At 47.9% G+C, this 15,193-nt stretch overlaps 1 protein-coding gene across 1 annotated transcript in view; it reads right to left on the bottom strand.

Moving 5' to 3' along the window:
• PAPPA2 (pappalysin 2) overlaps positions 1-15,193 on the bottom strand; it is a 90,804-nt gene that overhangs the window by 36,467 nt on the left and 39,144 nt on the right. Inside the window, exons 7-13 of the mRNA XM_021285810.2 lie at positions 13,911-14,403; positions 13,236-13,364; positions 11,004-11,095; positions 10,560-10,753; positions 9,240-9,377; positions 6,108-6,243; positions 5,666-5,885 (exon numbers count right to left, since the gene is read on the bottom strand). Of these exons, the coding sequence (XP_021141485.2) occupies positions 5,666-5,885; positions 6,108-6,243; positions 9,240-9,377; positions 10,560-10,753; positions 11,004-11,095; positions 13,236-13,364; positions 13,911-14,403 (1,402 nt within the window). The remainder of the gene's footprint in view (positions 1-5,665; positions 5,886-6,107; positions 6,244-9,239; positions 9,378-10,559; positions 10,754-11,003; positions 11,096-13,235; positions 13,365-13,910; positions 14,404-15,193) is intronic.

Below are 15,193 nucleotides of genomic sequence, written 5' to 3'. Positions count from 1 at the left end.
GGTTTTTCTCCTAACTTATTTCACATCAGCACCAGCCTGCATGATTTTCTGGGCTCACCAAGCCTATCCATAACCTACACATCAAAGAAACTTCCAGATCTGGAAACTTGTGAAATTCTGCCTCGCGATGGCCCTAACTGCTCTGAAATGATAAGAGCTTTGTTCTGAAGTGAGACCAACTCTACAAACCAGGGCAAAACTTTCCCTTTGGGATCCTTCATCTTTCTATAATAAAAGTGGGAGGCATCTGCCAGCAATGGAGCACGTTGAACCAGTGGTGACAACGCTGGTAGTGAAACAGTCTGTTGTGACAAAACCCAAATTCTGAAATGCTGAAATTTCCCATTTTACAAGCAGTTATTTCACAGAACCCAGAAAACAGTGATGGATCCCCAAATCAAGGTAAGCCAAGTCAAATACAGCACAGCTGCCTGAAGTATAAGTCATCCGTAAATTGCTGCAGTATCTACCCAAGCTTTCAACCCAAACATTGCTGCTAAAACAGTCCTTACCAAGCTCCAGCACAACCAAGAAAAAACTATAATAAGAAATTAATTTCATGGTGCAATTTTTTATGGGGTTTTTTTGGGTGGTGGGGGGTTATAGGAGATGTTGATGGAAAGGTAGAGGCTTCAGCCAAATCTCCTGAAGTTATAAGTAATCACTGCACATACCCTGGTGGAGTCTGGATTGTGGCACTGAACATCAGTGAGATAAAAGATGTTTACCCCAATGTGGTCTAGCGAAAGAAAATAGCTAGGAAATGAGGAAAGGTGTTTTGGAAATACTTGGGAATTTCTCCCTTCAGGCATGTTTCTTGGGAGAGGGGAAAGGTCTCACTTTTCCAGTAAATCTGATGGCAACCGTCCTTGTGGGAGCAGGCTACATGTACAGACCCAACGGTGGTGATGCTTCTTGATTACAATCTTCCTTGAGGTTGCCACCTCAAGAAAAGATATTTGCTTCTGTACGTGACTCCCAAAGAAACTTGGCAAAAAAAAAATAACATCCCTGTGAGTCATCCACTGTCATCCACCTCACAGATTGAGAAAAGGCACCAGTAAGATGTCAAATGATGTGCTGGCCCCTCCAAAGCCGTAGTGGGAAAGATAGAAAAGGAAACGAGCAGATCAACCTTAATACATTTCCAGACAGTTCCTTTCCATGTTTTTTTTTGTTGCTTGCTATACGAAAATAGGTTTATAGAAGCACAGAGTGTGAGGCTGAAGGAGATGTCAACTTTGGGCTAGCTGACCTTATTTCTGCCGCTTCCTCTCTTGTCCAGAGGAGTGCACTTCTGATGCACATCCACCACCAAGGACACAGCAATAGCAGAGGGATTTCAAAAGGGAGCTGCCAGCAGAAGCCACAGCTAGATTGCCAAGACTTACACTATGAGATTTAAGAAGAAAAAAAAGTTATTTATCATGACAGAGTGGAGATAGTGAGTGGATCCGGTCGCTCTGTACAGACATACACAGAAAAGCAGTTTGCTGGCAGGAGGTGTTTAGACCTTTCTGACAAGGATGGAGCAAAAGTAACAACTTTCATCTTGAAATCAGAGACAGCTTCTCAGCAGAGAGGGTTACTGGATATAAGAATAGCTCAGCAGGGGAGATGGTGGACTTATCTCATGTTACAGGTTGCAGGAGGGGACAAGATAGCCTGCTGAAGCACACATTTAATCCTGTTTCTGTGGAAATGGGCTCTGTGTTGTAGTTCGCCTTTCCTTTCCTTGGCCATGCTTAGAGCAAGTTTATCAAATTGAGTGGCCCTTTCCATGAGGTGACACCAAGCACCCTGCCTCTAAGCTTCTGCTTCTTGTTGAGCTTCTGCATTTGACTCAAGATCATACTGATGAAAAACTTTTGTATTGGGAGATCTTTCCTTTCTCCTAGGTGAGACTGGCTAGTCTCAGGGAAGGGCAGAAGTAGCCTTGAGCATCCTAAAAAAAAAGCCCATATAAAGCATTAAATTGAAGAAGCTGACTGGGCTGCAGAGAGCCAATGGAATGGGGTAGCCCATGAAAATGGTCCCTGCACCTCCACGTTTCCCTTGCCATCTTCCAGCTGGGCAGTGAAGCCACTGGTTAAAACGAATGATCAAGTCCTACAGTGGAGACTTGGCCACCATTGTCCATCAACCAGTCAGGGACACACAAGAGGAACACCAGAAGTCAACAAGAAGCACCAAAGAAGCCAAAGAAGCACCTTGATAGGTCTCCAGGGTAGAGCCAAAGCCTGAGATAAGCCCATGCCCTAGGAAAAGTGAGGAAAGGTGGTGATAAGGATCCTAGGCTTGATTCTTGAGAGTTTTTCTCCTCCAGACCATGGGGAGAGGATGTGCATGGTGCAGTACAGACACAACCTGCTCTGATGTGCCTTATGCTGCACCTGCGCGAGACAGGGAAGAGATGTCCAGTCAACATGTGCTGTCCTCATGGTAGAGAACTCCATGTTGGCTGTGCACACAAGAAGACAGAGTGAGGATGGAGGTACATCTTGACCTGAGTGTGTTTCAGCCCATTAGGGGTGATCTTGGGGTCCCAATATAAGGGTCCATCTACTTTGTGTACGGTCCAAAACCATAGGGCACCCTAGGCCAAAGGGACAGAATGGATAGGACAAGGGGTGATCGTTTTAAACTACAAGAGCAGAGATTCAGGCAGGACACAAGGAAGAAATTTTTTACACTGGGGGTGGTGAGACCCCAGCCTAGGTTGGCCAGAGAGGTGGTGGATGAACCATCCCTGGAGACATCCCAGGCCAGGCTGGACAGGGCTCTGAGCAACCTGAGCTGGTGAAGATGTCCCTGCTCATGGCAGGGGTGGCACTGGGGGAGCTTTGAAGGGCCCTTCAACCCAAACTATTCTGCAATTCTATGAAAGACCAGCATCTCTACCCAGGAACCCCACAAATTTTCACACCAGCACAGATGCAGTTCATAAATTGATCCTGCATAGATTTGGCCCCTGGAAGAAAGAAAGAAACAAAATAAAACCTGATTGGGGAATTACCCTCCTCTCTTTGCTGAATAAAGTTTAACAATTGAAAATATGTAAACAACCCCTTCCCTCCATCTGATTTTCTTTCCCTGACACCTACTTGCCCTATAACAGGGATGCAAACCAGACACTTCTTGATGCACTAAACCCACTTTTGGGGGACCAGAGGAGGCCACTCACGGAGGAAATAGAAACACAATGCAGACTGCATTTTCTAGCACCTTTCCTGTTAACTTGCCAAGGCATTTCCCAGCATATGCTAACATAAAATTTTTTTAAAAGCTAAAAATAAACACAATGGAGGAAATTAACAATGTTCCCCTGGTTCAGTATATAGCCTGGACCAAGATAAACAGGAGGCACTGTGGCTCAGTTTTAAAATATTAAGGTAGAATACTTTGAATTTCTGGGTATAAACTCTCTAGAAGTCTGGTTTCTGCTTGACCCCATCAGGCTGTGATTTGGTATAGAAAGCAAAGAAGAGGCCTGATTTGCTGGCAGAGATGGTAGAGAGGGGTCCTGGTGCTGGGAGCGAGGTGTGATGGAGGGACACCAGGCTGCCTTGGTCTGCAACTGTTCTTCCAACCCTCAATGCCTCAAGAGAGTCCGAAACCAGAAGACGACTCTTTTTTTCAAATAAAATATGTATTTTTCTAGCATCAAACACCTGCTGCATCCCAACCTGGAGATGGCTGCTTCTCATCAGGAAAAACATGATCTCTTTTTTTTCCCCAGCCTGCAAAGCACGTTGAGATCCTTCAAGATGAAAGATGCTGCAGAAATACCAAGCTGTCACATATTTATTATTTTGGCAATGAGCATTTCTAGACCGAAGTCAGGAAACCTCATTTCTGTGTTGCTTTTGTTACTGTCCCTTTCTTGGGTTATTTTAGGAAAGCACATGCACATATTGTATATACGAGGCTGGGTGCGTGCGAACAGTCAATTCAGCTCCTTACAGCAATAACAGATCTTCTGTGATCTTTTACAGTTGAGTGTCTCTAAACTTAAGATTTTATGTTACTTGATATTTTTTCCCCCCAAGACTCCACCTGCCTTATATGAAATGGATTATTAGCCCTTAAAAATAAAAATACTTCTGTTTTGGCGATGAAATAGATTTAAAGACATATAATAAGGCGGGGATACTTGAATGTTTCCTGACTTAACAGAAGCAGATCCTTTACTATTACTGAAACTATTGGAGACTGTAAGCCTAACCCCCTTCTAAATATTCAAGCCTTTTGTCCAGAAAAGCAATACTATAAATAGCATTTCCTCCTTCAAAAACTCTGGGGATCTGATTTACTCTGAGTGTTTGCGAAGGGCACGTGTGTTAACCTGCGATTCAGCCTGCAGCTAAGCTGAGGCCACAGGGACCCCGCAGGATGGCAGCGAGATGAGAAGTCAATGTTCTTAAAAGGCCTTTAAAGATGAAAAAACACATCTATTTTCCTCTCTATTGTCCCTATATGAGCTTCTCCACATCCATCGGCTGCATCTGGTCAGTCTGTTCCTCCTCGCAGGCACTTCTGAGGGGGAGGGGGAAGCTCTCAAGCAACGAGAAAGCAAAATTATGTTAAAAGGATGAGAAAATGTAATTGAAAAACCACATCAGTTGGCTGGGGTCTTAGAAGCCTGTGTGTACATAGCTGTAAGGGCTACCAGGAGGAAACTGACTGCATTTCAGGTGGACGCTGATCCTTTAATGTAAGGCTGAGAATAATATTTATATGCTGACTCAATAAGATTTATGTTTCTGTGTAAATCACACATGCACTTAAAAAAAAAAAAAAATAGTAAAAAGCAATTGGAGGATATTCATGGCTTCCAGAGCTTGACATAAATCACTTGTACCATGATCCCACAAGCTTTTAGACAAACACATGCATGCTCATTCATTATCAGGGATGTTCGTCCATCCAGGGCCATCAGCAGAAGAAAAATGACAGTAGCAGCGATGCAATGACCCCGGTCAAAGCCCTTCACTTCTAACACCCACACAGTTTCAGCAAAGTTTGGACCCAAAAATCAGTATACTCCTTCTGCCTTCTTTATTTAGTGTATCTTGGACAACAATCCTCTCATTTGCTGCTCTGTAAAGACAGGCAGATGCCTGTGAGTGCCAGACATCAATAAATTAAAGTGCTGTTGCCACTATTATTTTTATCACCGAGTTATGACGAGGGCAGTGTGGGACTTGGGGAGGAAGAAGAGGAGACTGAGGGAACCAGGGAAGCTTCATCCTCACCTCCTGCAGTGTGGGGAAGCCTGGGAGGGATGGAGGGAGGCTGAGCTTGTAAAACACGTGCAGAAGAAGTCTACATTTCAGCTTCAGCAGTAACCCTCAGTGATAACTCCTTTAGCAGAGGGAACTTGGTTTTCCCACCAGGGAACAGTCCTTTAATGCAGTTTTGTGCAGATGCACAGGCCTTTGCAAAACCTATATTCCTGCCTCTCCTGGAGTGAGATAAGCAAAGACTATTTGCACTGAATTTTCCAACAGCACCTCGAAAGCCACCTGAGAATAGTCAAGAAACACTCAGTGAACAGAAAAAAACAAAACAAAACTAAACTAAAAACTCCAGGACTGAAGCACAGAGCCCCAGAAGATAGAGGGGCTCTAGATACCCATCAGTACATGCCCCAGGGAGACTATACCTGTAGTGCTGGTGGCCTTGTCCCTCCTCGTGTCGCAGGAGGCAGGTGTTGGGTTCAGAAGAGCCTGGCTGAGCTGAGGTCCGCAAGGCCACGGCTGCAATGCCCACAAGCGGGGAAGAGAAGTTGAGCAGCACCGAAGCAGCCCAGGGAGATGGGTCCTCCTGGCCATGGGTGATGTTGATGACAAGGGGGTTGTGTTGGCATGACAGCTCATGTATCCCTGCGAGATGGGGCAAAGACAGATGCTGCTAGCTCAGCTCCAACGTTATTTTATCTGCTTTTGATTTACCTCTTCTGCTCCCTGACACATCCAAACAGACAAGCTTGGGAAGCAGAAAATGCTGCAAGAGGAGGGACAGGGGACACGAGCACCCAACTAAGCAATGGTGGGTGTCCCTGTCGGGACAGCATGGGCTGGTGCCACAGCCCACAGGATGCTCACCCAAAGAGTGGTTCAGCCCATCTACATCGCTCAGCTGGACGGTCACCCTCGACTTGCGCTGGTTGCTGGGGATGGTGCCGTCAGAGGCCAGGAAGACCAGGAGGGACGTGGCCACCACAGGTCTCTCAAAGCACACCTGGGCAGGAGGGCAAGAGAGACCCTGAGAGCGTGCGTGTCAAATACAGCCTTTCTGATCCCACACGTGCAATAGGGAGAGAAAGAGGGAACATTGGGAGAGAGCAGGAGCAGGGTGGGGGGACTGGAGACTGCAGATGTGCAGGGCAGCACATGAGTGGGAAGAGAAGAGGGAAGGCTGTAAGAACAACCCTTTCCTTACCAGTTCCCCTTCTCCTTTTCACCAGTCTTCCCCATGCGTATCAGTCCTGCCTTGCCACAAATTCATGGCATCTTCTCAGCTTCCACATTTGCTGCTCTTAAAAAAATTGAGCAACACCTGCCCGAGACCTGGACAACCCCTTTTCTGCCCTCCCTTCACCAGGCTCCAACTCCCACCCTGCACAGTGCCAGCCAGGCAAGTGAGGCACCCAGAGAGCACAGCTACCTGTCCTGCCACCCAAATATTTCCATTAAAAATAAAAAAAATTTAAAAAACCAGAACCCACAAATAATGGCTCCAGTGCCCAGAGTGACTGCAAACTGTCCCTCAGCCAACGCGCGGACAGATTTGTGGGATGAAAACCTGCCTGCGGGGAGAGCCGACAGCTCCCCACTTGTCTGCAGCCCCAAAGGCTACAGGAAAAACCCACAGCATCAATCATGGCAGGGCAGATGTTGTTCTTTGGAAGTAAGAGGATAGAAATGTTTTTCTCCCCCACCCTGGTGCCCCCCACCCAGTGCTGGGATGTGTTTTGATCAAGACCCATCCTATGCAGTGTTTTTGTTGAGGGAGGCCAGAAACACAAGGCGAAGGTGTATTTGGCAGGAGGACGAGTCCTGGCTGGCTGAGCACAGCCCAAGGAGCAGACTGCAGGAGCAGAAGGGACAACCACCCCATTTGTGATGGCAGCTCAGCCTCGAGGGGTTGGTGCCACACCAGGCATTGCTCACAGTCTGCTCCAAGGAGTCCCCCAGGACAGAGCTGTAGCTGGGAAGCCCCAAGGAACCAGCCTATTTTAACTCAAGCACCTGCTCCCTGCTTCTCCAAGCAGCTCTGATGGTTCCTCAGGGGAGGAGAGATGGTTGGAGATGTCAGGTGAGACTTTCCCTGGACTGCACAGCTTAAGGTGGAGGGTTTAGTCTTTCCCTTCCTACATCTACCTGGAGGTGAAAGACACTGGTCCCAAGTTAGACCAACAGCAGCTGACTTAACTAATATCCCATTTTTTTAAAAATTATATATTTTGTGCCTGGCCACAGCAGGCTACCATCTTAATTTTTCTCCCACTCCTGCTTTCTGTTTAATTCCCTGCATGTTCCACATTCTGACTTGCTTACAAGCGATTTTGATTTCTCTCCTCATTGGATGTGTTAGAAACTGAGAAAAAAAGCATGGCGAGAGATCTGCAAATGGTAACAATTCCCACCTGCAGGCAGACCCAAGGTGCATGGCAGACACATCCTCAAGTGGGACAGACAACCATCTCTCTTATTCCCAGCCCATTCCCAGCATGACCCAGGCTTTCCCTTGCTCATTGGTGCCACCTCTTGAGAAACACTGTAGGAAGCAATTCCTACCACCCGATGAGTTTTGTGGTGTGGCTCTAACCTGGGTGACACAGGTGTAAAGGCTTTAATATGGCCATGGGAGGTGGTGGCCACCAAACACCATGCTCACATGGGTACCCGTGTGCATGAACAGAACCAGTCCTGTCCAGGCAGGAGGCTGTAACTGTCAACAAGAAGCTGTCTTTCCTAACTCAATATGTTACCAATCAGGCCAACTCTATTAAAAAAAGGGAAAAAAAAGAAAGAAAAAAGAAAAACAGCATATTTATTACTAGTCCATAAATAATTTTATGGGAGGAAAATAATAGCACTCCTAAAGAGAGCATGGAGAACCAGTAATGAAAGTCTTTAACATAAACATGCATAGAGGAAGAGAACTGACCACAAGCTCCAATAAAACTGGAACACGCTTTAACCCCTGCTGAGAAGTGGGAAGCCAGCTTTCATCTAGGTAGGGCAGACAGGGAGACAGCTGCTTTCTCACCAGCAAAGGAAGAAAGGAGGTACATTTGTCATGGCCAGAGACTGAAGCTGGAAAGTAGGTTGTGAGCACACAGACAAGGAAGGAGGCGGAGGGGGGAAGCTGTTAGAGGGAGTTCTTTGGAGAGACAGGGGACCTCAGAGACAATAGCAATGTTTATTGACTCAGGTTTGACTATTCACAGAGTCATTCAAGCCCCTTGGGGAGAGGTCCTCCCTACATGACCCCGAGCAAAGCAGGGCAAGTTGCCCTTCAAACTGCAGAAGCGGCAGCATGGCAGAGCCTAGCTTCCCGCTAATATCAGGCAACAGCCACAAAACCTCTAAACCATGGCTGTGGTCAAAAAAACGACAAACAAAAAAAAAATCAACACTAAAAATTGCTTTGGCCTAACCCTCAGCTCTCCTCTGCCCTGCTTAGCCACTCCCACGATGATGAGCATCCTCCCAAAGGCAGCCCCTGGGCCCCCATCAGGCTGTAGGACCAGCATCTTTGGCATAGAAGTGTCCCTTTTGGTATAGTCACCAGTGGCAGGAGGACCTGCATGCTACAGCTTGGGGTTCTCAGCAGCAACTTGGAGTGCTCTGGACCTCTCAGGGTGACAGAGTATCTCCAGGTACCTTTTTTGCTCTTCACAGCCATGGGGAACAAAGGCAATGAGGACTTTAAACCCAGCTTGTGCCCATCCTTTGCAGGTGTAATGGCACAGGGCTTCTGGTTTTGGGCACAGCCGTTCTCCTGGCAACCTGCCCCAGGATGGGTTTGTTGTTCAGGGTGGGAATTGGGCAAGACCTGGCCAAAGGTATTTGGGGTTTGTGAAGAGTTCAGTAGGACATCAAGTCCTACCTGATGTGGGTTTTAAGACTGCTGTAGCTCCGACAGGGTGGAAAAGGATGGGTATTTGTACAAGTGCTGGGGCAAAGACAAGCAAATCCTCCTGTGCCTGACCACACGTCTTCGCTTACCTTGAGCCAAACTCCCTCACCACCCAAGGGCATCCTCGCCTCATCTGGATCCTGAGCGTTATCTTGGCTGGGAGCACAGGGGAACCAGGCAGCCAGGGAAAGGTCCTTCAGCACATCATGAAGTTGGGATTTACAGACCTGAAAGGAGATGTTTATTTTAATCCAGAAAGCAGCAATGGAAGTGAAAGAAACAGCACCTACAGAACCTCGAGGAAGACTCAGCAAACATTCAAAAGGATCCCAAGATGGTTCCTAGCATGAAGACAATTAGGATGTGGGTTTCTAAGCAGGAGTGACATGTCACCACCCACACTTGCACAGGAGGCCTTTGCCGTTTTGAGGTGCTGCAGATATGCTGTTTAAGCACCCTATGGTGTCTGTGGGTCTGAGTAGGAAACAGCGAGCCAAGCTGTGAGATGGTCTTCACAGCCTCCTGATTTTGGCTGGGCTGTTGAGATCCGAAAGTGTGATTCATTTGCCCAAATGCCCATCTTCTGTGCCATTCGACACCCTGTGGTATCCCTGACATCCCCACAGGCCTGAATGGCAAAACCTGAGAGATAACTGTGTTGTTCTAGCAAAGCACACACCTGAGCACAAGGCATCTCATTGAACATGCACACTTAGGGAATCTAATCATGCTGTAGGTCTCAAGAGGATTGTTCCTCATATCAGGTCAATAGAAATGTACATATAAAGGGCTAAGTATGACCTCTCTGCATGTTAGTTGCCCTTCTTCAGCATGCTTGGAAAGAACACCCACACATTACGTTAACACCAATATCAGGTGAAATCCCATCCTAACCCTCCCAGCCCTGCTCCAAAGCCCATATAAAAGATGGGAATTCTCCCACTAATCTTTTTCCTTGGCTTCCGATCAGACAGCTTGAAAGCAGCACAGATGCTGATAGGTGTGTGATTTTATACTTTCTGGCCCTGACCTTATATGGTATTAGATTTATGGGATGTTTTTTTTTAATGGACAGTTGGACTACTCACAAAGTTAAAGTTGTGCATCTTGGCTGGTGGGACAGTGGTGGTCACTGTTCAGCAAACTGCATGGTCAGGGGAGATGTTCCCTGCCTTGATGAAACACCCTTCTATGTATAGCAGTTCCTGGGCTTAGAGTTTACTGTAAGAGGGATGTGAGAAACGCCCAGGTCTTCTACTGGCATGGGAAGATAGCAATGAATGAACAATTCCAGAGCTACTCTGAAGATTTTGGTTTTACCCCAGTACACTCTTGCAGCAATGACTTCCCCAGTTTTACTGCATGGGCTTTTACAGAAAAGCCTTTTTTTTGGCCATGCCTTCACTCACCGTAACAGCAGGCTCTCCAGTGGCCAAGGCAGCAGGGCAGGACTTTGTATCCTGATGGGAGGCGTAGGCTTTCGCTGCCCACAGATCCACGTATCCATCGGGTGTGTAGGGACCGCAGTCCAGGATGCTGCTCGTCTTCTCGAAGGGCTCACACACACCATCCCCATCATGCACATAGCACAGGCTTGGTTCCCCTGCAAGGAGACCGGGGGTGACCCATTTACAAACCAGGCTCCAGGCACAAACACCTCCTCCTGTCCCAGAAGGTTTGCTGGCCACTTAGCCCTGGGATTTCCCACCACCTGGCAAGTTCCATCGATCACTCCATCTGCAGATCCACGTTTTACTGTGATGAGGTGCATCACCCCGTGCTTTGAAAAGCAGCATGAATAACATAGTTTTGAGTCCTGCCTAAAAAGGCTGTCTCAATCCATTTGAACTCACCGACACAGTTGAAGCCTTTTTCCTTTTTACACTTCCTGGAACAGCCATCTCCATCCAGCAAGTCCCCATCATCACACTCCTCCTCCAGGCTCCTAAGAGGACAACAGACAGATGTGTTAACATCACTCTTGACCCAGCACTCCTATGCACCTGCCCAATTATGGGTGAGGACCCCATCTCTCGGTTCCATTTTCACAGAAGCAAGGAGAAGAGGAAGAACCACATGTGGAATTTGTTAGAGGAAAGAAAACAACGTATCTTGCCATGTGATTAAAAGAGGTTGAAAACAGCATATGGGAGAGGGCATGACTATACTGTGGCTTTCTTATAACGGCTGAAGCCAGAACCACAGGAGAAAACTAAGCTATATACAGTGGAGGAAGTAGAGAACAAAGCATCTGAGTAACCTGGAAGTCTGAAAAAGCTAAAAAATACAGAAAATTGGCATAATTAGCCCCAGATGAAGCAGGTGAGCCAGCCTGGCCTGGGATGTCTTCAGGGATGGGGCATCCACCACCTCTCTGGGCAACCTGGGCCAGTGTTTCACCACCCTGATCTTTTTTTTTTTCCTTATATCTAACCTGAATCTCCCCTCCTTTAGTTTAAGATTCCTTGTCCTGTCACAACAGTCCCTGCTAAAAAGTCTGTCCCCACCTTTCTTATTGGCCACTTTTAAGTATGGAAAGGCCACAATAAGGTCTCCCCAGAGCCTTTTCCTGACTGCACACACAGGATGTTCAGGTTGGACCCCTGGTATAGTTTAGTCCCAGCTCAACCTTCCCCCACAGAGCCAACAACTAAACCCACATGCTGCTCTGCTCACCCCTCCCCGGTAGGATAGGGAGGAGAATTGGGAAACAAAGGACAAAACTGGTGTGATAAGAGTTTAAGGGAACAGTAAGAGGGGAAACAAAAAACAAACAAACAAAAAGGCGACCAAAAAAAAGTAAAGAAAAAGCCCAACACACACACACACACACAAACAAAACAAACCAAAAACCAAACAAGCAATAACGAAAGAACATGCAAAGTGCTGGGTCTCAGCACAACCTCACCACCTGGTGAACGCGGAGAGAACCGAGACCATCCGGCCCGCCCCCAGCTGTGAGACTCCCCCCGCCCCCGCCAGCCTTGTTTTATGGCCGAATATGACCTTATATGGTACCGAATCCCCTATTTGGCTAGTTTTGGGTCAGCTCTCCTGGCTGTGTCATGCCCCCTGTGGAAGTTAACCCTGACTCGGCCGACCCGGCGCAACCCCTGATCCATACTCTGCTTCTCCGTCTGCCATGCACATGGTGTTCAACATAACACAAGCTCTACAGTCCAGCCTGCTGGAGGGAGTCAGTGCAGCATGTTCAGCCAAGTACCCCTGGGTGGAGGAACAACCCCTTGCTTCCCTTTGGAAAGGATGACATCTTAGAATCACAGAATAGTTTGGGCTGGAAGGGACCTTCAAAGCTCATCCAGTGCCACCCCTGCCATGAGCAGGGACATCTTCACCAGCTCTGGTTGCTCAGAGCCCCGTCCAGCCTGGCCTGGGATGTCTCCAGGGATGGGGCATCCACCACCTCCCTGGGCAACCTGGGCCAGGCTCTCACCACCTCAGTGTAAAACATTTCTGTCCATTTTCATCATCCTTCACTCACACTATGCTTGCTTCACTTGCTAAAAATTATACTCTAGAAATAACTGTGGACATAAGCAGAGAACTGCAAGCAAACCTCTGTTTCACATTTCTCAGTTGGTGTCTTGCTTAATACTCCAAGATCATGACCTTTGCAGATGACTCCTTGTTTCTAACACTATGTTTAGAGCCTTCTGCTCAGCTTGCCGGAGTCCATCCCAAATGCTCTCTGAAACTCATTCTTGACAGAGTTTTCATTAATATGTACATGAACTAGATGAAACTGAAAGACTGAAAACATATCTTTGTTTCAAAATAGGGCAGAGTTCGATCCTTGTACTGCAGAAGGTACCAAGTTTCAGGATTAAAACGTGACTTAGAGGCCACATTCTACGTTACCAAGAGGTAAACAGAGGTCTTGTTGATAAATTGAAGGGCACATTAGGTTTGTTTGTTTGTTTTTCTTTTTTTAATTTTTATTTTTGTGTGTAGTTTTTTGGGTTGGTTTTTTGTTTTGTTTTGGTTTTGTTTTTAAAATTTTATTTTAATCTACAATCCCTTGAGCTCCTAGAACCTCAGTTGAGAGCTTAGGTTTCTTGACTTACGTGGTCACCTTCCCATCCCCACAGTAGGGTGCTCCATGGACGTGGACAAGCGGTGGGGAGGGTTCTCCTAAGGTTGTCCCAGAGACTGCCTGCACCTGGTAGCGGTACACCTGCCCAGGCGTGACATCCCTGCAAGAACAGAGAGGACTTGACCAAACAGCAGCAGGAGAACAACCCAGACATCTGCAACAGATTTGCTCACCACAGCTATAGAAATCACATGTTCGTGCCCGGGCAGCACCACAGCTTGACATACATTTTCATACTCTATACTGCCAGAGGCAGGGACTGTGGGAAGAGGGTCTCTGCCAGGTCATGCAGAGGGGCCTGCCGCTTATTTCCCTCGGGTCTGAGCTGGGGAGCTGGCGACATTAACTTGGACGATCATTCTACTAATCATGTTGATGGGGAAAATGTTGCTGGGTTTAATGAGCTCCTCATAGTTAGCCTGGGCTCCTGGGCAAGGGTTGTGCTAGCACGATGGCTGTGCAACAAGCTTCCTGGATGCTGAATAGGGAATCTGCTCATGGCGCTGAATACAGTAAATCCCGTGGGGGGGAAAAACACAAAACAGAAGCAAAACCATCCAGGGATTCAAAGGCAGGACCTGAGGAGGTCCATCAAAACCACCCCAGCCACCCACTCAGCCTGTGACAGAGCAGCCCCATCACTCACATGTCAATGAACTGCCGATGTGCCTGTGCTGGGGTGACAGGGGACCCGTTTGCAAAGGGGGGGTCACGGAAGACTCTGTACTGGATCAGCTTGCAGGAGGAGCAGAGTGAGCTGTGGGGCATGGAGGTCAGCAAGGCCGTGTCTATCTCCATCCTCTCGTCAAAGGTGTAAATTTTGACTCCGGACACCTTTTTAGGGATGTTGAGCTTCACGGTAAAAGGGACATCACAGAAGGTGTCCAGGGGGCCCAAATGGATTGACTCTCCCTGCTCTGTCAAGACCTCAATGTCAGACAACACCTTGGGAGAGCCTGTGGAGAGGTACGTGGTCCAGAGGGTGAGGGAATCAGGGTAGACAGGGTGCAGGAAGCGTAGCTCCAGGATGCAACCGTCTGGCTGGGGACACGGCACTGTCATGTTCATGTGGTACAGGTGGAGCTCCGGACTCCAGGCTTGCAGGCTGGGCTCACAGGGCTGATCCACATCTGGGGGCCCTGGGCAGAAGGGATGAAGATGATGGTGGTGAGAACCAGGGGACAGTTGACCTCACATGGGACCCAGATGAGCAATCCTCCCTGCAGTACCCCATAGATGTGGTACCACCCATAGAGATCAATGGTGGATCTACCATAGATGGCAGATACCCATAGGTGGGTAGATTTGCGTAGAGAGGCACTCATAGATGAGTACCAACCATAGAGAGGTGGTAGATGCTCCATTCCAGGAAACATCTCAGGCCAGGCTGGACAGTTCTCTGTGCAACCTGATCTGGTTGAAGATGTCCCTGCTCATGGCAGGGGTTGGACTGGATGAGCTTTGAAGGTCCCTTCCAACCCAAACTATTCTATGATAGATGCATGCAGAGATGGTGGCATCTGCCCTAACATCCTAGAAAGCAATAAGCGCCGCTAGTTGCCCAGCTCCTAGCTATGCATACAAGCACCACATCTGCCAAGCCTTGTCTCTTACAGTCCTTTAAGAAACAGGGGCAAAGGTGTCCATGCTGTAGCTGGTCAGTGTCTCCAGCAGCTCTAGAGACAGCCTGAACACAGCTGGGGGATGCAAAGCTTGCTCTGTAGTGTCATGGGCACTAAAGGCTTGCCAAAGGCACCTGAATGTCAGGTCCCTGTGGCTCCATAGGTTTGAACATAAGCTGAGCAGAGATTGAAGCTTTTCACAGGCACATACTGGAACAAGTCACAGTTAGGAAGGGACCAGGTCCAAGATCAGCCAGGGAAGCAGCTCTGGATGACTCTTCGTGCACCAGGACGGTGCCCAGGCTGA

This window comes from Columba livia, chromosome 8, assembly GCF_036013475.1.
Source record: "Columba livia isolate bColLiv1 breed racing homer chromosome 8, bColLiv1.pat.W.v2, whole genome shotgun sequence".
NCBI classification, from domain to species: Eukaryota; Metazoa; Chordata; class Aves; order Columbiformes; family Columbidae; genus Columba; species Columba livia.
Note: the sequence above shows the minus strand (reverse complement) of the source record. Positions and strands in the feature narration are given on the sequence as shown.